The sequence below is a fragment of the Lissotriton vulgaris genome, chromosome 2_1 (genome assembly GCF_964263255.1).
Source record: "Lissotriton vulgaris chromosome 2_1, aLisVul1.2, whole genome shotgun sequence".
NCBI lineage: Eukaryota > Metazoa > Chordata > Amphibia > Caudata > Salamandridae > Lissotriton > Lissotriton vulgaris.
In genome coordinates, this window is record NC_141687.1 from 1,799,207,392 (window position 1) to 1,799,231,242 (window position 23,851).

The window sequence follows — 23,851 nt, forward strand, 5'->3', positions numbered from 1 at the left end:
TATTGCACCACTGCTAGAGCTGTAGATTTCAGTTTGTGGTTTCGGAGATAACTAGTGACAGGACAAAATAAACTTCAAAATTGTTAAGTTGTAAAAGCCTGTGCATGTCAAAATTAGGGGTGAGCGGAACCCGTAGAGTTTCACTCTGCGTAATTCCACCAAGTTACATCCAAACTCTGCAAAATGATGCGGAGTTACACCAATGATTGGAAATGTGCATGTTGCACTGCTCGTGCTGCAAGTTAGCGTCATTTCTGCGAGCAGTGCTGAAAAATTACCCCGAACGGCACCATGCAGTGCGCAAATCGCTTGCCCATGTAAGTTGCTCTGAAAATTAGAAAATTGCTCCAGGGGGATGACCAGTCTTGCTTCCGCTCGCATTTCTGAACGCATATGGGAAGACCTTCTGCCATGTGGCAATTGGCGGAATATGGTCCGAACTCCCCATTACAAGATCAACACTGAGTCACCAAATTCATCCACTTCCCCAGGCAGAGCAAAACATTCAACCCACCCCACTAAAATACCATGTGGGCTGTTAATCAAATGTGTTCGAAGTAGTTATTAAAATGAAAGATTTAAGGCAAGCAAATATAAACATAACTAGAAGTCTGAAAAAAAAAATTGAGAAAACTAAACCAAAATGGACAAAAGTGGCATAACAGATTAATGTTACTTGCGTAACATTTCTCGTATTGACTTTTATTAAAAGCACTGCCTCTACGTAGTGGAGAAGTGTGGCTCAATGGAGTGCAAATGGCTCCTCATAGCACCATTATTTGGCTGCAAGTTTAGAGCCTCTCTACATGTTGCACTAATGAGGCACGAAAATGTATATCCATTTCACATATAGAAGTTATAGTTGTGTGTGGTGCAATGCTAATTCTAACTGATGTATTGAATGTATTGATGCCTTGTGTCCCGGGTATTTTGAAAGATGATAAATTATATTGAAGCCTTTGCTATTTAGTTTTTTATTTTAGTTTACCCAGAATATTGAAACTCAAAACAAAGTGCACCAAACCAATAAAACAGCTTAAATTAATGTGGATGTAGGTGCTGGATTTAGAGTCATAATCTTAACTTTTGTTGAACTGAACATAAAGAAATATTCATATAATAAAATGTTGTTAAAGGTAAAATTAGGATGTAAATATTAATGCTTGATTGTAGGGTTCCTTAAAATACGAATTTCTTTTTTTTAGTAACCCATATATTCACTGAAAAAAAACAAAGGTTACAGGGGCGTTGTAGTGAGACTCAGATTTCAGTCTCATAAAACCATTGATATTCAGCAGTTATAGTTACCTGAGCTCACTATAACCTATGCCCCCGCAATGCACTGCTTATGACCTCTTATATGACATCACTCATGACATGTTCTATGACATTATTTATGACCTCACTCATGACATCTCAAATGACATCATTGATGACATTAATTACATCACTGATGACCTCATCCAAACTTTGTTTTCCCGCCTATTGGTCAATAAATTGCTATGGCATTAAAGGCCTCACAGTAAGTACAAAATAGCTCAGGAGATTATCAGCATCATTTCTGCCATCACAGACACAACTCCCTTAGGTGTAGAAAGCATGCATTATGTGCAACATTGAATCTATATCATTCACTTTACAGCTAGCATAGTTCACATTAACAATCAACCACAGATATATAGGAAAACCTCATTGAGTACAGTGTTCAATCTGTATACAACTGTTCACAGAAAGCCAAGTTCCTAAAAAATAATGAATGTCAGTTCGAAAACAAATGTCCTACTATGGATAGCTTTTATCTGTATCAAACACCAGAAGCTCACCGAACCTACTTCGAGAAATTAAGTTGATATCAATGGAGAACTGGGTACTGAAGCAGTGATCTCTTTCGGGATCATGTTTGCGCTATATAAAACGTTATAAATAAATACAAAAGGGACACAGGAACATTAGAACTTGAAGATCAATGAATGAGTTGCTTCATACTGATTCTAGCCCTGAAGAAGTGTAACTTTCGCGAAACACATGTTGGCTCTTTATGTCACAATTGATGATGAAGAACTGTGATTAATGTATGAAGGATTGAACAACTATTTCATATTGAATTGATGAAGAATTTTTCAAGTGTGTGGAAAAGAAGAAAAACTTGAAATAAATTATTATACATGGACTTTGGAGCTGTGATATGTGTTCTTCTCAACCCATGAACTAATGTATTTTTTCCCTGTGAGGGAAACTGGGAATTGAAATTTAGCGCCGGGCACATTTTCTATTTCCCTCATGTAAATTCTGTGTATATATATATATATATATATATATATATATTACCTACTGGCTGTCGCCAGTAGGTATATATAGTTAGGATTTTTGAAAATTCTATGTCTAATAACTTTGGCGTTTGTGGACGGAATCGGCTGAAATTTTCAGGAAAATGGCACAGTTTGTTTCTGAGCAGCCCTTGAAAATTTGGGGGGGTTTTGTCAAGGGGGGGCCGAGAAAAAAGGGGGGTCCCAAAACGCGTTTTTCCCATGTTAATTTCCATAGGGCGGTTGGCATCACTTTTAGCTCGAACGGCTGAATGGATTTGCACGAAACTTGGCAAAATTGTAGGGACTGTTAGCCCGATGTGCCTTTGCTAGGTCTCAATATATGTGCTTCAGTGGATTTTGAGAAATTAACGTTCAAAAAAAGATATATATCTGTAACAGCGCTCCGGGCTGCGCTCCGGTTCGCGTACTTTTCGCGAAACGGAACTTTGCGATGCAAAGCTGATTGGCTTTCCGGTGTCTGTCAACATTCTAAACAGTCCGGAGCGGCCGCCATCTTATCTCTCGGTAGGATCGAGAGAGAAGAAGAGGTGAAAAACGAAGGGGGAATTTAATGAAAGGGGGCAAGGTAGACCCCTCTTGACCCCCTAGGAATGATGTTGGGGTTATTAAAGGGTCCCGTGGGGAAAATAAAAAAAAATTGATTTTTCACGGTAGAAGCGCTTCCCGGGCCGCGAACTGGGCCGCAAACTGGTAGCGAAACGGGAATTCGCCATTTTGTGTTTCGTTTTAATTAAATTACTAGGTATAAGGGGGTGCGGGAGACGTATCCTGATCCCTTATGTTTTCTGAGGGTGGCTGAGGAGGCTCATATATGTTGATACATGTCATCCAGCGGCTGTGCGTGAGCGTTTTTTTTTTTTTTGCTGCGTGACGTCTGTTAACGTTCGATTCGATGGAAATCAGGAAGTGTTGACCGCCAATTTGTCACTGCAATAAAATATTTTGTTATAAATGAATCCTTATTGATAAACATTGTCTGCGCCATCTTGCCTTTTTTCCAATGCCACAATTTTGTCGTGCACGGCAGCCATTTTAGATGCCTTGACTAGACCCACTCTCTGCACGCCGTCGATTCTCAGCACGGCTCCCCACCCTCGCAAGCATCTCCCCCACGCACTGGTCACCCCCGCTCTCTCTCTCATGCATGGGCCATACACTTCCCCCCCATCTGCGCTGCTCTTCCCTGAGAATCACACCCTGTGCCCGCCCGACACCTCCCTTTCACCCTATTCACTACCGCACCCTCTGACACTCCTCTTCCTCTGTGTCCGATTGTCCAGGCCGGTCCCAGGCTATCACCTAGCCCTGCGGATGTAGTTTATGGCCCCAGCTGTAGAGAATCCAGACATGCCAACCCTCCCGATTCAGGCGTGAGACTACCGATTTCAGTGCTAGTCTCCCGCCTCCCGATTCCTGCAAGCAAAAATCCGATTCCTCGGGGGTTTCAGCTGACAGGGCTTGGTATTGTGTTACGTGCTAATTCTTCCAGGAAACGTCAGAGGGCCGATGCAGGGGCTCTAGAAGGGGTGATAAACCATTTAAGCCTAATTAACAAGCGCATGGTCTTTTAAAGATCTGTGAAGTACTCGGGGCGGCGGTGTGTGTGTGCCCTCTTTCAGGAGCGGGCGGGGGGGCACTGCCAGCAACTTGCCAGGCCAGGCAGTGTTCAACACTTGCATCACCCTTTCTCTGCCTGCTATTGCGCTCCATGCTTCGGAAAGATAAGAAAAAGAACGTGCATTTGAGTTTGAAATGTCCGATCCTGTAGCAGCACACTTCCAAAGCCCACACATGACAATAACCCGATTCAAGGCCCCATTCACCCGATTTTTTAAAAATATATAGCACTCCATCAAAGTAGTAGGATTATAAAACTTTATTAACTTATAAATATATAGAACGCAACAAAAACTGTAAATACATTTAAACATTTTTTGGAAAAAAGAAGCAACAATGGTCAGTAGCTGTCTTTTGTGCGAATAGTCCCAAGGCAGCACAACGTGCTGAGTTCTGGACGACACCCAGGTGATGTTACCTGGGTGCTGCACTGGTTTTTGGTATCCTACAATGCAGCTCAGAAAAACAGCGTGGGGCGCCCCGGGGGGTGCGCGGGGAGGCCTCGTCAGTAGCGGTCTGTTGTGCGAATAGTCCCAAGGCAGCAGAACGCGTTGAGATGTGGATGGCACCCAGGTGATGTCCAGTAAGTTGCCGCACTGGTTTTGGTATCCTACAATGCTGCTCCGAAAAACGGCGTGGGGCGCCCCGGGGGGGGGGCGTGGGGGAGGGGGCGTGAACGGGCCTCCCCAGGTGGAGGCTCATCTGCTGTACTGGGGCGCCCCTTTACCGTTTCAGTTGCCATTCCGCCCGCTTTTGCTACACTGTGCCTCATCCTCCATTCAGCTGTTTATCGCCCGCTCTTGCGGCTACAGCGTCTCGCTCACCATGTAGTTGAGTTGCGCCCACTCTTGCGGTGCAGCGATAGGCGGCTGCCATAGGACTCTTAAAATGGCGGACGGCTCTTCGGATTTGGGCCTGGTCCACTAAAATGGCCCTGGGACACCTTGGAACTCGGACGCTTGCCTGCTAGGGCTTGGGCTCCATTCTCGAAAGCGTCCCCTCAGCCGTGAAGATTCTACAAAAGTCTTGGGGGCCCTCGACTCCTGCAGGCTTCCGGTGGGGAGCGGCTGCCATGATTGCTCGCGGAATGACCACGACGGAGCCACGAGATGGTGGTGCTTTCATGCTGACGCCAGCTTCAGTCTGAAACATCCAGAAACAAGGTGGGGCTTTCATCGTTTGGGAAAAAAAAATGTTCTAAACCAATGAAAAGTGTTATTTTTAGGTCATATGACCAAGCCTTCCATCATTAGGAAACCAAAAGTAAAATGAACCAATGAAAAGTTTTATAAACAAGTCACATGACCTGTTATGCGGCATAGGGCTACAAAAAGCGTAGAAAATCCGTTGGCACGTGAGGCGGCGTCAGTAGCGGACCGATGTGCGAATAGGCCGAAGGCAGCACAACACGCCGAGATCCGGATGGCACCGAGTTGGTGTCCAGCAAGTTGCTGCACTGGTGTGGCTATCCTACAATGCTGCGCCGAAAGTCGGCGTGAGGCACCCCGTTGGCCTGTGAGGTCGCGTCAGTCAGTGGGGGCTGTGCGTCTCCCCCAAGATGGAGGCTTCTTGGCTGCAGTGGGGCGCCCCTTAGCGTTTCACTCGCCGTCCATCTGAGTTGCGTCCGCACTTGCGGCTACAGTAGGCCGAAGGCAGCACAGCGCGCCGAGATCTGGATGGCACCGAGGTGGTGTCCAGCAAGTTGCCGCACTGGTGTGGCCATCCTACAATGCTGCGCCGAAAGACGGCGTGTCCAGCTGAGTTTCTCCCGCTCTTGCGGTACAGTGACTCGAACGCGCCGAGATCCGGATGGCACCGAGGTGGTGTCCAGCAAGTTGCCGCACTGGTGTGGCCATCCTACAATGCTGTGCCGAAAGTCGGCGTGGGGTGCCCCGTTGGCTTATGAGGTGATGTCAGTAGTGGACCGATGTGTGAATAGGTCGGAACCAGCACAAGGCGCCAAGATCCGGATGGCAAGTCCTGGATGTTGAGTGCCATAGTTGAGAGTTCTGAGCAGTGTTTGTAACACTGTCTGAAGCTTATTTGCACCTGCTGCAGCTTCACTATTGCCCTGGTGTGGCCAAAGATCGCCCATGACATAGGCGGCCGGCTCCCGAGGACCGGCGGAAGTTTTTTCCTTTTCCTTTCTGCATCTTGTCCCACAAGCCGTTTGACCTGAAGACACGACCAGGTCCCTGAATGTGTGCAGGGGGACGTTATTGATTGAATCAAAATGGCGGCTTCACACAAAGCTGACTCAAGCGTTGCTGTTGATGCTATACAGACAAAAATTGGTTTTCAGTTTGTACATTCTTCAGGATTTTTTTTTCCATCCAAGGCTGATTGAGAGTTTGTAGAACAATGGCTTCAGATTTTCAACATACTACTCTTCAACATTCTTCCTAAATGTAACAATGTGAGACTCACTAGGAGAACGGCTGTTTATCTTTCCTTTCAAAATGCTGCCAACAATATTTTCTGAATGGAAGACACCATCTTGTAGCATAAAGGGCCGAAAGGGGTTCTGGTCTGGCCGATGGTTGGTGGAGACATTTTGACTATATCTTGGACCTGCCCGGCCTCGCCCAAAATGGCGCCGGTATAAATGGGACTCGTAACTCCTTGTTGTGTACTGGTTGAACAACCTTGATATCACGAGATATGAATGCAGTTTTGATGCTCATGGCGGGCGGGGACGAGAATTGATTGAATATTTCGACATCCCTATTGATATTAAGTTCTGATGTGTTATTGATTACTGTACTATTGAAAGTTCGAATTAACGTCACCCATGGTACTTGCCCGCAAATGTATATCTAGATAATTTTTTTGTAAGTGGCCCTGTCGTATTTTAATTACAAAATGTATGTCCACCGATTCCGCAACTGTTAGACACCTTAGTTCTTGCAACCTAATGGCTCGCTCGTTACGTTCCTCTACAATGTAAATGTCTCCTCATCATATACGATTTCAGTTTGCTCCGTGGCCGGCCCACGTGGTTATAGGCCCGTATTTGTATACTGACATTTTCACAATAAAGGTTTTTAAAACAAAACATGGTAGTAGTATTTACATTGGTAAAGTTTTTACTTTTAGTCACTGTTTTCGAATCAGTAAAAGGCAAGTGAAATAAAGCAGTCCAATTACATGACGGATAAAAGGTATAATACGTAGGAACGCAGTAAAGATAAATGGTCAAGGGCAGTTGTGTTTTCCACTCCTGCAACATAAAGTGATCGATAAGAATCTGATAATCAGGCGTATCGGCGACTAAGACAGCAGGCCGAGCCTCTTTTACTCAACGGCTCCGTCATGGGACGAAGAAACGCCCTTTTTCTCGAAAAAGGAATATATTTTACTTGCAGGACAGTTGTAAATTTTCCGGGAAAGTACATTAGCCTGGAACATTATAACATATATGTTTAAAAAAAAATAATGTTCGAAACCAATAAAAAGCGTAATTTTTAGGTCATATGACCAAGCTTTTCATCATTAAAATAACAAAAATAAAATGAACCAATGAAAAGTTTTATTAACAAGTCACATGACCTGTTATGCTTACGTTACGCGCTGCGCGCCGCGCCCCGGATCGCTTCCGGGAAGCTGTGCTTCCCGCACCGGAGCACTTCCGGGTGCGCTAACGCGGCGTGTCATATAACGCATTACGCGACAACGTAGGTCAAGAATATAGTCAAAATGTCTCCACCAACCAGCGTTCGGAACACAACCCCTTTCAGCAGTCCAAAAAGTTCTGTTAAATGACAACAGAGGGGACAGGCAACAAGAACCATCAGTCAAAGAGGGGAGGGCAAGTTCTTCTCTACCGGGTCATGTTGGGGCGCTACCGGAACTGATCGAATTGGTAGTCTACAGTGTTTCTGGATGTTTCAGACAGAAGCTGGCGTCAGCATGAGAGCACCACCATCTCGTAGCTCCGTCGTGGCCATTCCACGAGCAATCATGGCAGCCGCTCCCCACCAGAAGCCTGCGGGAGTCGGGGGCCCCCAAGACTTTTGTAGAATCTTCTCGGCTGAGGGGACGCTTTCGAGAATGGGACCCAAGCCCTATCAGGCAAGCGTCCGAGTTCCAAGGTGTCCCAGGGCCATTTTAGTGGACCACGCCCAAATCTGAAGAGCCGGCCGCCATTTTGAGAGTCCTGTGGCAGTCGCCTATCGTTCCATCACAAGAGCAGGAGCAACTCAACTACATGGTGAGCGAGACGCTGTAGTCGCAAGAGCGGGCGGTAAACAGCTGAATGGCGGAAGAGGCACAGTGTAGCAAAAGCGGGCGGAATGGCAACTAAAACGGTAAAGGGGCGCCCCACTACAGCGTGTCTTCAGGTCAAACGGATTGTGGGACAAGGTCCAGAATAGAAGAGTCATCAAAAGGCAAAAAGTTCCGCCGGACCCCGGGAGCCGGCCGCCTATGTCGGGGGCGATCTCAGGCTACACCAGTGCTATAAGACTTGGGGAGGGGGTCGGAGCCAAGCGTCTTCTCCGAGTCCGTGCCATCACACCGCCCCTCGGGGGCCTCCGTCAAGCGGTTTAGGGAGGTACCATATCACATTGTTTTCCAATGCAGTCAGGTCCACAAACGGCCCTCACTTACTTTGAGAATAGTGAAGCTGCAGTAGGTGCAAATAAGCTTCAGACAGTGTTACAAGCGCTGCTCAGAACTCTGAACTATGGCACCCAACATCCAGAACTTATGCCATTTGAGAATGGCAGTGACATCGAAGCAACTCAGGGACCAAAACCATTAACGTACTTTCACGTATGAAAATCTTACTTGGGGAGGGGGCAGGAGCCAAGCGCCCCCTCCCAGTCCGCGCCACCACACCGTATGTTGAAAATCTGAAGCCATCGTTCTACAAACTCAACCAACCTTGGATGGAAAAATCTAGAAGAATGTACAAACTGAAAACCAGTTTTGGTCTGCATAGCATCAGCAGCAACGCTTGCTATCAGAGTGCATGAGTTTCATGCTCGATCGATTGAGCTAGCCGGATCGGGCAACAAAAAGTATAAAATAGTTATGTAAATAGTTATTTAATAAAATGTTTTACCCTGTTACTTTGCTGGTGTGTTGTATATATTTTTAATATTTGCATAGGGTTTGTCGTTATTTTGGGCGGGGTGGGCGACGGAGCCGAGCTGTCTTGCAGCCCTCATGGTGTGGAGCTCCGTTCATCTCACTATTTTCGTATTTCTCATGAAGGGTTGTTTCTAATGTTTCTATTTTAGCGAGGTCAAAAAGAGATCCAATTAGTGGCCTACTGATTTTGCTCGATTACTTTTATTTTTTTTCACGATTTTTCACTATCTGCAAAGACTAAACAGAGTATTGCGACTTTGTGCTTGTTTGTAAATAGAGAATGAACCAAAGAGAATCAATTGTAAAACAGTAAATGCTTGGATAACAATCAATCAAATGGAGAGACAAGCAGGCACGACGGATTACAACGGGGGTAAAGGCCAGAGTTAACTACCCTTCACTATCTGCAAAGAGAGAGTACTACTAAGAGAAAAGAGGGGAGGGGGGGGCAGTGTTCAAAGCACATCAGCGTGCATAAACACGAAAAAGTTTTTACCTATCACGTACTTGACATTTGACAGCTTTTGATATTTGCTATTAAAAAACCATTGAAATTCACAGAAAAAACCATAGGTTTTAGGCCATATATAGTTAGGAATTTGCATTTACAAAACCTTGAAAATTCACTGAAAAAACCATTGGTTATAGACCATATATAGTTAGGGATTAGCCTTTTCAAAACCTTATTTTACTCACACAAAACCATTGAAATTTCATATATAGTTAGTTGCACTAACTATATATCGCGCACCCGCAATCCACTGCTGATGATGTCACATATTACATCATTCATGACATGGTTAGTGACATCACTGATGACATCACTGATGACATCTCAAATGACATCACTGATGACATCTCAAATGACATCACTGATGACATCACTGATGACATCTCAAATGACATCACTGATAAAATCACTGATAACATCTCATTTGACATTACTGATTACATCACTGATGATATCATTCATGTGATAATACCATGAACCTCTTCAGACTCTAATATAACCTTAGATACAATCAGTGTAAACAGACAGTCACAGACTGTCACTTATCCATGGAGTTACTCACACACCTAGTCAGTTATGCAAAAAATCAATCACACCTCCATTTTCTCAACTATACAGTTATACACACCTTACTTATTCAAACATATACTAACACATATTTACTCTCTTATACAATCCCTGATACATGTTCACAATGATCCATACAGCCACTCACACATTCACTGGCTCTTATGCACAGTTATTTATATATGTCAACTCTCACATGTACTGTTTTACATATGTACTTACTTTGACATGTAGCACTGAGATATCCATTCACTCACCAATACACTCATGCACAGTCAACCGCCCATACAGCTGTTTCCACATGCACTTTTGAACCCATACATATAGTGAATCAACTACTCACACATCTATGTACAGAGTCACACACCTCCCAGCCACCCATACACACACACTCAGTTTCCCATACAAATACTTGGACAACCAATGAATAACCCATACAGTTACTCATATAGCTACTGATTAGCACATGCAGCAGTTTGTAGAACAACAGATATAATGATGCACAAATTAAGACAGTTTAGTCACTAACCCATGCACTCAGTAAGACACATTTAATCATTCTCTCATACAGTCAGTCATGCACCTACTAAATCCTTCTTCCAGACACTTTTACATCCACTCATTCTTCAATATGTAAGACATATTTTAACTTTACAGAAACATACAGTCACTGGATGTTGTCATCAGTGATGTCATCAGTGATGTCATTTGAGATGTCATCAGTGATGTCATCAGTGATGTCATTTGAGATGTCATCAGTGATGTCATTTGAGATGTCATCAGTGATGTCATCAGTGATGTCACTAACCATGTCATGAATGATGTAATATGTGACATCATCAGCAGTGGATTGCGGGTGCGCGATATATAGTTAGTGCAACTAACTATATATGAAATTTCAATGGTTTTGTGTGAGTAAAATAAGGTTTTGAAAAGGCTAATCCCTAACTATATATGGTCTATAACCAATGGTTTTTTCAGTGAATATATATATATATATATATATATATATATATATATATATTATAAAAAAGTTCATGTGATGTTATAATTAGGAATTGTAAATATAACTTACATTATATAACCTTAGATATTCACTGAAAAAAACAACAGTTAAACAGAGCACAAGTCGTAGTTACTTTATGGCCTGAGGTATAGTAACTTGAGGTAACTGTAACTGGTGAATTTCAGTGGTTTTGTTAATTTCGAACAATGTGCTGAGTACAACATTTTCCGTGGAATAAACCAAACAACCTTTGTTCCTGCTTTTCATTCCAGGGGAATCCGATTCTTGCAGATTCTCCGAATGCTGCATGTTGATCGGCAGGGTGGAACGTGGAGGCTACTGGGATCGGTTGTTTTTATTCACAGACAGGTATGTAGGGGAGGGGTTAAATCAGTGCTCCAGAAAAAAATAACTGAAAAAAGATGGAGATGTTAACTACACCAAAGGGGCAGTTTTGCACACATGCATATTTAAATGGCAGATTTAAACCAATTGAAAAATTTGTCTACAAAACTCCAGAATTCAACTAAGAAATCATGTTTCGGAAAAAGAGGCTGTATGTGATACATTAACACAATATTTACAGTTTGCTAACTTTTTTCTCATTTCAACCTGGAAACATATGAGGACACAAGGAGTGGTTTTACCCATATTTAACATGATATCCCCAAGTATGATTTCAAACGAATAATTTTCACTAATAAATGTTAGTTTCTGGTTTAAAAAGTTCAGAAATTGTCATTGTCATTTTGGCCATAGAAAATAAAAAACATGCATTTATGAAGTGATTTATAACCCAAATAATGATTGTAAAACACAGTTGTTTAAAAAACATAGTACTCTTCCTTGCACATCCTGTACATTCCCTCCTCGTCATCATGCCCAGGATTAAAGGCTGAGATGGCCATCATTAGAGATTATGCCCACTGTCTGGATTCAGGCTCACTGACGTCAGGGAATCTAGCATAACTAAAGAGACCCGGAACACTAGACCGCTAACCGTTTCATGCACTAACAATCACTTCCTGACTGACACACTTTCAGGTCATAAGGGCTAGAGCCAGTATTTAAAGTAATTTTGTCATGAAACCTGTGCTTAGTAATGTGTTTTTAGTTATAGTCAGTGCTTCAAATTGGAAAACTATTAAGTACTGGTACTCACGAATTAGAAAGGGTGGGCAGTTAGGGGCTTGGCTGGGAGCGTGGCTGTGAACAAGGCATTTAACAATAGCCACCTTTGTTTGCCGTGGATCAGAGGATGGTGAACTTTAAACCATTCAAACTAACATATTGTAGTATAACAAAAAGTTAAAGATGTAGCAGCGCCGAAAGTGTGCAGTCTAGATAGATGTAAACTGTCACCATGAGACCCACATTCTAATCCTTCTGATTCTGGAATTGGGCGTGAGAGGGAGTAAGTGCTAGCCTGTCTCTTCCAGCTCTGCCACTACATGTGGGCACGTGACAGCAGACATAGGCACATACGCATACCTTCAAGAAAATTAAAGACCGTATTTGAGGCGACCTTCAATGTATTTTTTGTTATAAATCGGCTGCGGTCCCGTTTATGTGTTCTTTTTCTCAGCTCACTACCTCCTTACTCAGCCAGGTCACCGAACACTCAGCTCCCAACACATACATTAGGAGACATGGCAAGTATCAGCTTCTGTGTCATACTTGCAGCAGCTAATTTCTGTCAGTTTGATATTGCCTGAATTTGGCCCATGGGCATCAGAGCACTTTACATGACAATCAGAACATTTGCATTAAAGCTTACTTTTTTCAGTACCGTTGGTTAAGTGAGTTGTCCAGAATCACAGGATAATAAGCCGATGTTTGGATTCAAACCTGGTTCCCCAGTTTCACTGTTGGCAGCTCTGGCCACATCCTCATTCTTGCTCCGATGCTAATTAGAACCTAACACTGCAGGAGTAACCCAGCGCAGAAAAACACTACCCGTTGCTTGCCAGAGCGGCACATAAACACATTCCATCTGAAATGGTCATTTTCAGTAGTTTTTGCGTTGCAAGTACCCGTACTTTAGGGCCTGAGCCCTGCTGCATCTGGAAGTACTGTACTCTCCTTGCCCAAAAAGAAGTTCCGGTACTCGGGGGAGAAAACTGAGAAGTGCCAGTAGTCAGTACTGGGGAGTACCAGCCCATTTAAAGCACTGGTTATTGTGACTGTATGCTTCATACAAGTTCACGCCCATTTACTCGCCTGATACGTCTTTTTCCCTTCTTGGTCCCCTCGCGTTAATTCAGTTCTTCTTTCTGTTTGTATTTGGTCATGCTCCATACCCTCTGGTCTCCTCTCTCTCTTACCTTCTTCGCTACTGGCTTATATGCTTTGTGGCTCTCTGGTATCTTGGTCTGCCGTGGTCTTGCCATGGCAACATCCACTACTGAAACCAGTAAGTCTTTAATAATTCACTCCAGCCTGTAACCGTATTCACACCTATGGCCTCCCATTTATTCTGCAGCTGGTTGAGTGACATACCATTCCTACAAACCCTGAGGTTGCCTTGTGTCACACTTGTGAAGTGAGTTGAACTGGAGTACTATATGCTAGGCTTGCACTTAGGGTGACTGAAAACTAAAACAATGCCTCTTAAACCATTTCCCAAATCCATTTACACATTCATATTTGCAAATCGCTTGATTTGCGAATCGCTTGATTTGCGAGTGCAAAGAAATCACAAAAGGTGAATGTGCCCTCAAGTTACTCCCTTGTCATTTTATCGGAAGAAGAGGTTAGTTTTTGCAAGGGTAAATATCCCACCAGCGGTAGGGGAGGGGACTTTGCAGGGAGTGTGCACAGTGTGGACAGTTTGCAAACACCTTGGTGGATATTCACAAACTTCTCATAGAACTCATATAAAGTGCAGTTGCACGGGTGCGAAGTAAGTTTAACATTTGCAGTAGCACAATGTGTAGAATCCACATTTCGATCTGCCTCCGAAGAGATGAATTTAGGAGTTGGAAAAGCCATTTCAGGTAACCTGTTGCAGGTTTCGAGGAGTACTCGTAAAAGCCTTAGTGATGTCTTTAATTCGTACACTTGCACCCTTGAGAAGTAGTGAACAAGCAGGTGCGGAGTTAGGATGTTCCTTCTGAATTAGGATATTGGTCATTGTCTTAGTCTATTTGACTTGAGAACAAATCATAAAATGTCCTGACTTGGGGCAGAGTGGTCATGCAGTGACTAAATGAAAGTGTTGAATGGTGCTGTAGGCCTTGGGAAAAGTAAGTACATGCTCCTTCCCACACTCACATGCCCCATCACACACCCCAAGAGTAGTATTTATAGCACAGCACCACAATAATCTTCCAATGAACATTGGAGTGCATTAATTCCTTCCATGTAACTAACCTGATTGACAGTGCCACTCTATGCCCCTAACCTTACACAGTTCCTTTTTCTACTGCGCCTCATTAGCGCCTCCTGCTAATTTGCATTTAGCCCCTTGCAAATGTGCACCAGTACTGCCATGACTGACTTGACGATGCCCAGCGACCTGTTAACACTGTGACTAACCGATTGCATAACTTTGTGGCCAACTAAGGTAACTGACTTAGTCATTACTTGAGTCTGCATGCCCCTATTTATCTGTAGTTTTTGAATATTGTGAAAATGTCAATTTAGCCTCATGTAAACTTTACTGAAAATGGAAACAGTTTTGGTGTTTGCATTAATTCATCGTACTCCTGTCATGTACAAGTGTTGTAAGCTTTTCACTTTTTAATTGGAAGATTACAATAATGTTTTGTTTCGTTTTCTTCCACATCCAGGAACTGATAACAACTTTATACATTGGGTTTTTAGGCCTAATATTTTCTTCGTATTTTGTGTATCTTGCTGAAAAAGATGCAGTGGACAGCGATGGAGGTACCCAGTTCGGAAGTTATGCAGATGCCCTGTGGTGGGGAGTAGTAAGTAGTCACGTTGCAGTGTATACTATGACAGCATTTGCGTGCTTTATACATCATATAAATGTAAAACTGCACATATGATAATAAAGCTTGGTACTTGGAGCACTGAAGCAGCCACTTGACATACACAGTAATTCAGGGACCCGTTCTTTAGTGTCCACTAATAACTAGATTTGATTTCGATGTCTTATAAAGGAAGCCATACAGAGCGCTAGCTCACGCGATCTTGGTTCAATTGTACGCCCCAATCATAATAAATAGACTCTCTAAAGTTATGAAAATGGCACAAATGTTGTTTTATATTAATATCTACTTGCATGGGTCTCCACATTTGAACCTGACCTCATAAGTTTTTCAATATGACAAACATATACACAGGTTCTATATGGCTGTATGGATTTACAGAAGCCAATTGAATGACTCTTATAGACAAATTATGATTGGGACATATCATTTATTTGTTTTATAACCTTGAAGAAGTCATGAGGTATTTTCCTCACTGACAAAACACGTGTTGACTGGCTATAAAAAGTAAAGGAAGAGCTAATAGCCCAAAACAATAAAATAAGTATTTTGTGTTTTCTATGACTTCGAACCAAGAGCACGTGTGCTAGAGCTATGTATGTCCATTGTCTCATTTTCTGAATCAGATTACAGAAATTAGGGTGGTTCACTTCCTCCTCTTTAAGCACTACATATATAGATCATTTCAAGTTTTTTAACATATAATAGTGGGAAAAGTTGAAGAACCGGGTTTTCAAATACCCAGCGGCACCAGGGACACGCCCAAAGTCCTCTGGGTTCCCTTGCCTTGGTATACAGAGACACGGAATACTTCTAGGTGGCGTCAGAGATCAAATTTATTAGCTGCAGCTAGTAGCAGAAATCCCAGCAATACAACACGGTGTACAACTCAAGAAACTGCTCAATTTTACTAAGGCGAGACATCCCTATTTATACACAAAAAGGTACATTTAAAATGCACGCCCCTGCACCAAAATTCAACCAATAGAAAATACATGACATCACACAGCATCATACAGTAAAGCTCATTTTACAGTGTCCCAACCCACACGTTAATATTTAGGCATATCTAAATAATAATCTGAAAGGCCCGCACAAACCCTTAATTGAAAGCGTAACCCATGAAATGAAGAAACAGTAAAGAAAAGTAGTTTCAGATAATGTGCAAGATAACAGAAACGTAAAGAAACTTAAAAGTTAACAAATGTCTTGAATGGTGATTGGGAAAGTAAATAACGATCTTGCAGGGAAATTGGCTTGGCAGGGTCAATTCCACGTGAAAGGCCAGCTTCTGAAATTAACTCCAGCGCACGAAGAAACCCTTAGTTAATGTATATATGATCCATAATAGGTCAGACTGCTTTGCTCGCAGACTAACTTCTGAGGCCTACGTAAAAGGCAACACCAGATGACAGTCACGATGCATGGCAAAAACCCATGTTTAGAAAAGAAAGTCATAAGGAAAGAAACCATTTAGATATTGTTTAGGATAAGATATGTGCAAGGAAACTAAAGGTTAACGATGTCCTGAACAGTGATTGAAAAACTCAGACAACGATCAGCTAGTGAAACTGGTTTTGCAAAAGGTCAGTTTCAGGTGAAAAGGGTTACTCTCTCTGCAGTTCATTCAGAGTCAGAAAAACCCAAATTAATATATGCACGAACTCAGAAGGCAAGGCCACTTGTTCGTTTGGCCTACTTCACTGGCCTACGTGAGGGTAAGACTAAAAATGTAATCAGGTTTGAGAATTACAGAACCACAGACCTCCTTTTGCCATTACGTAGGCAATAACCTAAACTCATGTCAATCTGAATCTAGGTCCATATCTATTCTCATCAGGTCATCAAGGTGTTGCTGTAACATCATCTTATTATCCTTCACTTCTCTCGGGACTGGTCTTCTCACACAGATCGTAGCACAAAGACTACAAATGGCGGGACCACACTGGATGCATAAACAACACGAGAAAAGGATAGCTAGCGCCATACCAAGGAACATCAGAATCTTCCATCCCCATTTGGACAGCAATTCCCATAACCATATCATCAACGACCAGTTACCTTCGTCCACATGAATAGACTCAGAGATCTTATATAGTCTAGAGATGGCTTGGTACACTGTCGGGGCATTATCTGGTATGAAAACGCAGCAACTAGATCTAATCAATTTGCATACCCCATCTCTATCTGCAAGTATAATATCTAAAACAAAACGGTTCTGTAATGTCATAAGGCGATCCGCTTGAAGCTCAGCTGTAATATTGCTAAGGGCACATGCAGTCTCATTTATAGTAGCCTCAACCACTCTCGTAAGCTGACGAATATTCCTACTATTAGCCATAGGACCCCAAAAGGGTAGGAAACCCTTAAAGAAGTCTCCAGCTTCTTGTGCGACAGTATCTTTCGCATCGATTACACCTCTACCATATCTTGTCTTATGGTAATCGAAAACAGCACTGTATGTAGGGGGAAACAAAAATGCCACATAACCTGTGCCAGAAAAATCAGATGGCAACCATGTGTATGCTCTATCGTGACAAACAAAATACGTGCCTTTAGCAGGCACGAACGGAGGAGATTTCTGGGACGTATAAACGTATGTGTGAACACACACACTCTTACCAAGCTGAGCTCTCGGATTCTGACCATTACCTTGCAAACAAAGATGACCTCGGTGGGGTACAATCTAAATAGGAGGAGACCTTCGCTGCCTTTCTTTCTCCGTCAAGCTAACACTATATGTCGTCTTATTCCAACCGACGTATGCTCGTACCTCATCTCTAGGGATAGCGTTATACGCATCGATATCTCTAATCATATCAACTATTCCCCGTATCAAGGCATTATTACTTGCATTGTCTTTGAAGGAACGTACAGGAGAGGCTTCATTCGCATAGATAAACATTGATTGGAGTGCCCAAACTGACCCATTAGGCGAAAAAGGCAAAACCAAATATGGCATTCCCTTATCTGTAGTATGTGGCATAAGACCACACACCCAACAATTTGTGGTATTTATGACTAGCTGATGATGATGCAACATCTGTATGAACAAATTGTTCACAAATTCTGATCTTCGTGTCTGTTCATGTTCAGGTAACATACGAAACTCATGTGGAGAAACAGTAGAAAAAGAAAGAGTAGATTGGGAGGTAAATGTAAGTGGCAATTGTGTGACATACAAAATCCAACCCACACAAGCTAACGTAATATTCACAAGCATAAGAAAACACATTATTAAAAAACATTTGCTACGAACCAATATACATATTAGGTTTTTAGAATCCACTTTCCGAACACATTTTTCAGACTCAAGAAACTCCATCCTCTAACGTGCTACTCACGGAAATTTTCCTTCTTCACTTAAGTGTGCGCCAAGATCGCACTAACGACCCTGAACCGCAGACCTTGTGTCAATACGCGGCTCACTCCTTAAGAACTTCCTACTGTGACCCTGCAGCTGAGTCCGGATGGTGACTCGAAAAAGGAAAAAGCAAAAAAAAGTTTCTTGATCTGCCAAAGTGTAAATTCACTATCTAAAAAAATATTCCAATTTCACGTTTATTTGTCCATATGTACAGTCTTTCGCGGTCTTAGATCGTAGCGTTCTTTATCAGGTACAGTTGGATCCTTAAATAAAAGTTCCGGATTGGTGGTGTCAATCTTTAGATGAGGAGGCACAGCAGCTTGCAGAACATCATCATCCTCGCGTTCCGACCGTGTCCATGTCAAATGAGCATCACTAAATGGAACAAATCTAGGAGTTTTTTCACATTCAGAATCGGCTATACCTCCCCTCACCCACTTGTCATATGGTAAGGGCAATGGAACTTTTTTGCAATGGGTGGCATGCACCCAGTTTTTCTTGCCAGCTACTCTAACAGCAGTTCGAGTCACTAACCAAACTAAATGCGGTCCAGTCCACCTCGGCTCCAAATTTTTTGTTCGTTGAAAATTCTTCGTGAGAATATAATCGCCGGGTTGAATTGTGTGTCCTGGATTGGCAGTTGCTGTCGGTAGACTGTTCTAGACCTTTTGGTGGAGAACACGTAATTTAGCAGTCAAGTCATGTAAGTAATCCACCAACATAGGGTACGCAGTACTGCCTTATTCTTTAGGACGAGGCACACCCCAAACATTCGCAGGACGACCAAACACGATTTCATACGGACTAAGTCCCACTCGAGAATGCACAGTCGTCTTTGTTGACAAAAGAGCCAACGGCAAGGCAGTTGCCAGTGCTCGCTTGTACCTTAGCTAATTTCAGCTTCAAGGTACCATTTTAGCATTCAACAAGTCCAGCAGACTGGGGGTGATTCGCTGCATGGAACTTCTGATTTATTCCCAATCCAGCACACACTTTCTTCATGATTTGACCCACAAATTCACTCCCATTGTCCGACCATACAATTCTCGGCAAACCATACCTAGGGAAGTACTCTCTCAGCAAAAGCTTGGCTGTAGACAAGGCAGTATTATCCTTTAGGGGGTAGGCCTCTATCCACCTGGAAAAGGCACAAACAACCACAAGGACATACTTCAAATTGTTACATCTCTCCATATGTATATAATCTAGCTGTATCACCTCAAACGGATACGTTGGAGGAGCAAAATGACCAGCTGGAGTTGGAGTTCCCTTACCAGGATTATACTTTTTTTTTTTTTTTGGTTAAAGACCAGGATTATACTTCAGACAAATCATACAATGTTTCACCACGTTCTCTGCACATTTCGGAATACCAGCATTCTGCCAAACTGGAGCCAACAACTTGCATATTCCCTTCGAACTTATGTGAGCCATTCCATGAGCCGTTGTAACCACTGGGAGCACATACGCATCTGGCAACAGCCATCGCTGGTGTTCTGACAACTCAACCCAACAACCTGTCGAATCCAACATACCCGTAGTTTCTCTCCAAACACTCTCTTCTTTCTCAGTCGCTTCAGCCTGAATTATTTTCACACTTTCTATTGTGTCTTCACACATTCCACCAGCCATAACCCAATTAGCTGGGCCTACAACATACATACGGCTCATCATGTCTTTCGCCGTTTCCTTCGCAATTTCATCCGCAAACGCATTCCCTCGACCAACATCGTCCGCAACTTTCTTATGTGCACTACACTTCATAATTGCAATCTTCTTTGGGAGAGTGAGAGATTCCAAAAGTTCATTCACCAACTGCCCATGCTGTATTTTGGTTCCGTGCGAAGTAAGGAACCCACGCTCTCTCCACAAACGCCCCAAACTATGGGCAACTCCAAACGCATACTGGCTATCGGTGTAAACATTCACTCGCTTTCCTTCTGACAACACACACGCTCTAGTCAGTGCAATCAATTCTGCTGCTTGCGCAGAATTCTGTGGTTTGCGTGCTGTCTCAACAACTGTATGTAAAGTTGTAATAGCATACGCTGCAGTCATTTCACCATTCGGAAGCTTAAAACACGAACCATATACCCATAGGGTACCATCAACATTCGTAAGGGGAGTATCCCTGAGGTCAACTCTAGCTTTCGTTTCTTCCTCTGTACGAAGAAAACAATCATGCTGTTCCTGAGGATCCGTCCCTGTAGAGATCGGTAACAACGTAGCTGGATTCTGCACATTACATCGTTTAATGTGAACATGACTAGCCAACAATATCAACTCGTAACCTGACAGACGTACACTAGTAAGGTGCTGTGTCTTAGTCCTGTTTAATAAGGTATCCACTGCATGTGGGACCATCACAATCAACGTATTGTCCAATACCAAACCAGCAGACTGTCGGATAAAAACAGCCGCTGCAGCTGTAGCTCTCAGACAACTCGGCAACGCCTTAGCAACTGGGTCTAACGTTGCTGAAAAATACGCGCATGGTTGCTGCTTGTCCCCAAATGGTTGAGTCAACACTGACAACGCACAACCTTCTCTCTCGTGCACGTACAACGTGAAAGGCTTACTATCGTCTGGAGTACCCAACACAGGAGCCGAACACAATGCATCGCATAGTTCAGAAAACCTTTTCTGACATTCGTCAGACCAAGGAAGAGGATGTGGAGTATCTTTCAGAGTCAATGCTAACGGAGGTTTCGCCAACAGTGAAAAATTGGGTATCCACTGTCTACAATACGATGTAACCTAAAAATGCACGCACTTCTCTCTGTGTGGATGGTACATTCATTTGCGCAATTGCTTAAATTTGTTCTGGGGTCAATCTCCTTCCCTCCTTCGACAAGAGATGACCTAAGTAGGTCACTTCTTGGCGGCAATATTGCAACTTTGAAGGTGACACTTTATGATGAAGGTCAGACAAATACCGCAACAAAGAAAGAGTAGCCTCTTTACAAATCTTTTCATCATCATCAGTAATCAACAAATCATCGACGTACTGAATAAGAGTAGCACCAACAGGTAACACAAAACGCCTGAGTATAGATGGAGGGACTTTCACAATAACCTTGGGGAGCTCTCTTAAACCGGAAGCTTTGGCCTCCTAATGAGAAGCCAAAAATATCCCTACTCTCCTCAGCAATAGGAATACTGAAGAAAGCATTCTTCAAATCGATGACAGAAAACCAAGCTGCCGAAGCAGGAATCAAAGTCAACAAAGCAGTGATATCAGGTACCACAGGAAACTGTAGCACGACTATCTTATTTACCTCTCGAAGGTCGATCACAAACCGGTACACAGGTGGCTGAGAAGCATCAGTACGTTTAAGGACAGGCAAAACAGGACTGTTACAAACATTACCTCTCGTTTCCTCAACTACACCCTTCTCAACCAGATCATAAACAATCGTTAAAAGAGCTCTCTCGCCATCGCTCGAGATCTTGTATTGTGGAATACGAGGTAGCCTAGCATTTGACATAAGGGTGACAACATAAGGTGGAATCTGCAAAAGACCAACATCATTTGGACCTGTAGCCCAAAGTGAATCAGGAATCGAACACAATTCCAGTGGCAAACAATCCTTAGACAAATACATTGGAGAAATCACTTTCTTACCAAGGGTAAGTTGTACTCCTGAAGGAGAACAATGCAATGTCGCATACAATCTTTTCAGCAAGTCCAAACCCAACAGATTCTCACCACAACCAGTCGTTAAAATAAGTGGAGCTTCCAATTCACAAGGGCCAATCGAAAGGGACAAAGGACTAGAAACCGGATTACGAACTGGGGCGCCTGAAAATCCTACTGAAACATTGGTCAAGCCAGACAAAGGTGCGCCAGGAAGTTTAGAGTGCATAATAGAACTCTTCATCGCACCAGTATCCAAAAGAAAAGGTTCTACCACACCTGATGTAATCACTTCAACATAAGGTCCACTCTGGTCTACTGGAACTGACACTACTCCCTCACTTTGTCCTTGGCTGTCCTAGTTATCATTATAACCAGAATTCTCACCTTCGACATAGTAATCCTCAACATAATACTGGGCAGTCTGACCACTCGGAACATTGTCTGTCAAAATAATTCACAGAATTCTGTAGGGAAGAGGAACGCTCATTCTGGGGAAACACACCACGTCCCCTACCCCTAGGAGCTTGCTGAAAACTACCACGACCTCTCTGACCAGATACACCATTCGCACGCTGTAACAAAGCCGGGCAACTATTCTTGTAATGACCTTCCTCTCTGCAATAAGCACACTGATTAGGGCCAGGAAAGAATCGCTGTACATAAGGCTCAGGCTTCTGTAACAATCTCTGAAATTGTGGAGGTTGCTGAAACTGAGGCTGATTCTGACAAGGCGGATAAGCTTGCTGCAAAAGAACTTTCGTCTTTAACTCTTTAGTTTTCTTCTCCACTTTATCCTTCTCATCTTTATCCCTATTCTCGTAATATTGTGCAGTAGCCAATATCTGGGCCAACGAAGAGACAGCCCATGAACTCTCAGAGTCCTTTAACTTATTAGAAAGTTCGGGAAGCAAATTAAAGACAAAAGTATCCACAAACAACCTTTGACCACCCTCCGTACTCATATCCTGACCACTATGATCAATAAACGTCTCTTCAAACCTAGTGAAGAAATCAGATACTCTTGTCTTTCTTCTGCTTACATGCTGCTAACTTATCCCAATTCACTCGTAAAGCGGGCATCATCGTTTTCATCAGATTAATAATTCTACCTGGTAATTCTGAACCTAGAGGTTCAGGTTTAGCACCTCCCTCCTGTCTACCATCTGCAGCAACAATATTCGCCCAGGTATCACCTAATTCAGCAGCATGATTCTCATGACGAATCTTCACCCACAAGGGTTGAGGGACTACATTACCCATCAACATATCGATGTCAGCTAAATTCATAATACACGCTTCAACTGTCTGGGACAACTCCTTGTAATAACCAGCAGGATTCTTACGAGGGTCAGGTAAGGTCTGCTTAAGAGCCAAGACCTCTGCTCTCTTCCAAGGGACATGTACCCATACTCGCTGAAAATGAGCCGGAGCGGCCTGAATACCCTGATTTACATTAGCCTGAACTGCTTCTTTCGATACCGGAGGAACTTCTCTCATAGGGTACTGTCTCACTTTTCTCCTAATAGAGGAATCAGGTTCATACAATGTCTGAGGCGAAAGCCTAGATCTGAAGGCAAGTATCGTCTCTACGGCATCTGTAACATCAGATTCCACTATCATCCCTTTGGCAAAATCTGACTGAACATCGAGCACATCCTGCGGAATCGGACCCAACTCATTATCCCATTCCTGACGCAGAAAAGTACACATTACATCAAAAACATACCTTTGCTTAGGCGGTTCCCACTGAAAGAAAACATCCA

General features: G+C 43.1%; 1 protein-coding gene across 1 annotated transcript in view; it reads left to right on the forward strand.

Moving 5' to 3' along the window:
• Positions 1-23,851, forward strand: part of KCNQ1 (potassium voltage-gated channel subfamily Q member 1) — a 1,043,019-nt gene that overhangs the window by 648,480 nt on the left and 370,688 nt on the right. Inside the window, exons 5-6 of the mRNA XM_086957849.1 lie at positions 11,398-11,494; positions 14,917-15,057. Of these exons, the coding sequence (XP_086813975.1) occupies positions 11,398-11,494; positions 14,917-15,057 (238 nt within the window). The remainder of the gene's footprint in view (positions 1-11,397; positions 11,495-14,916; positions 15,058-23,851) is intronic.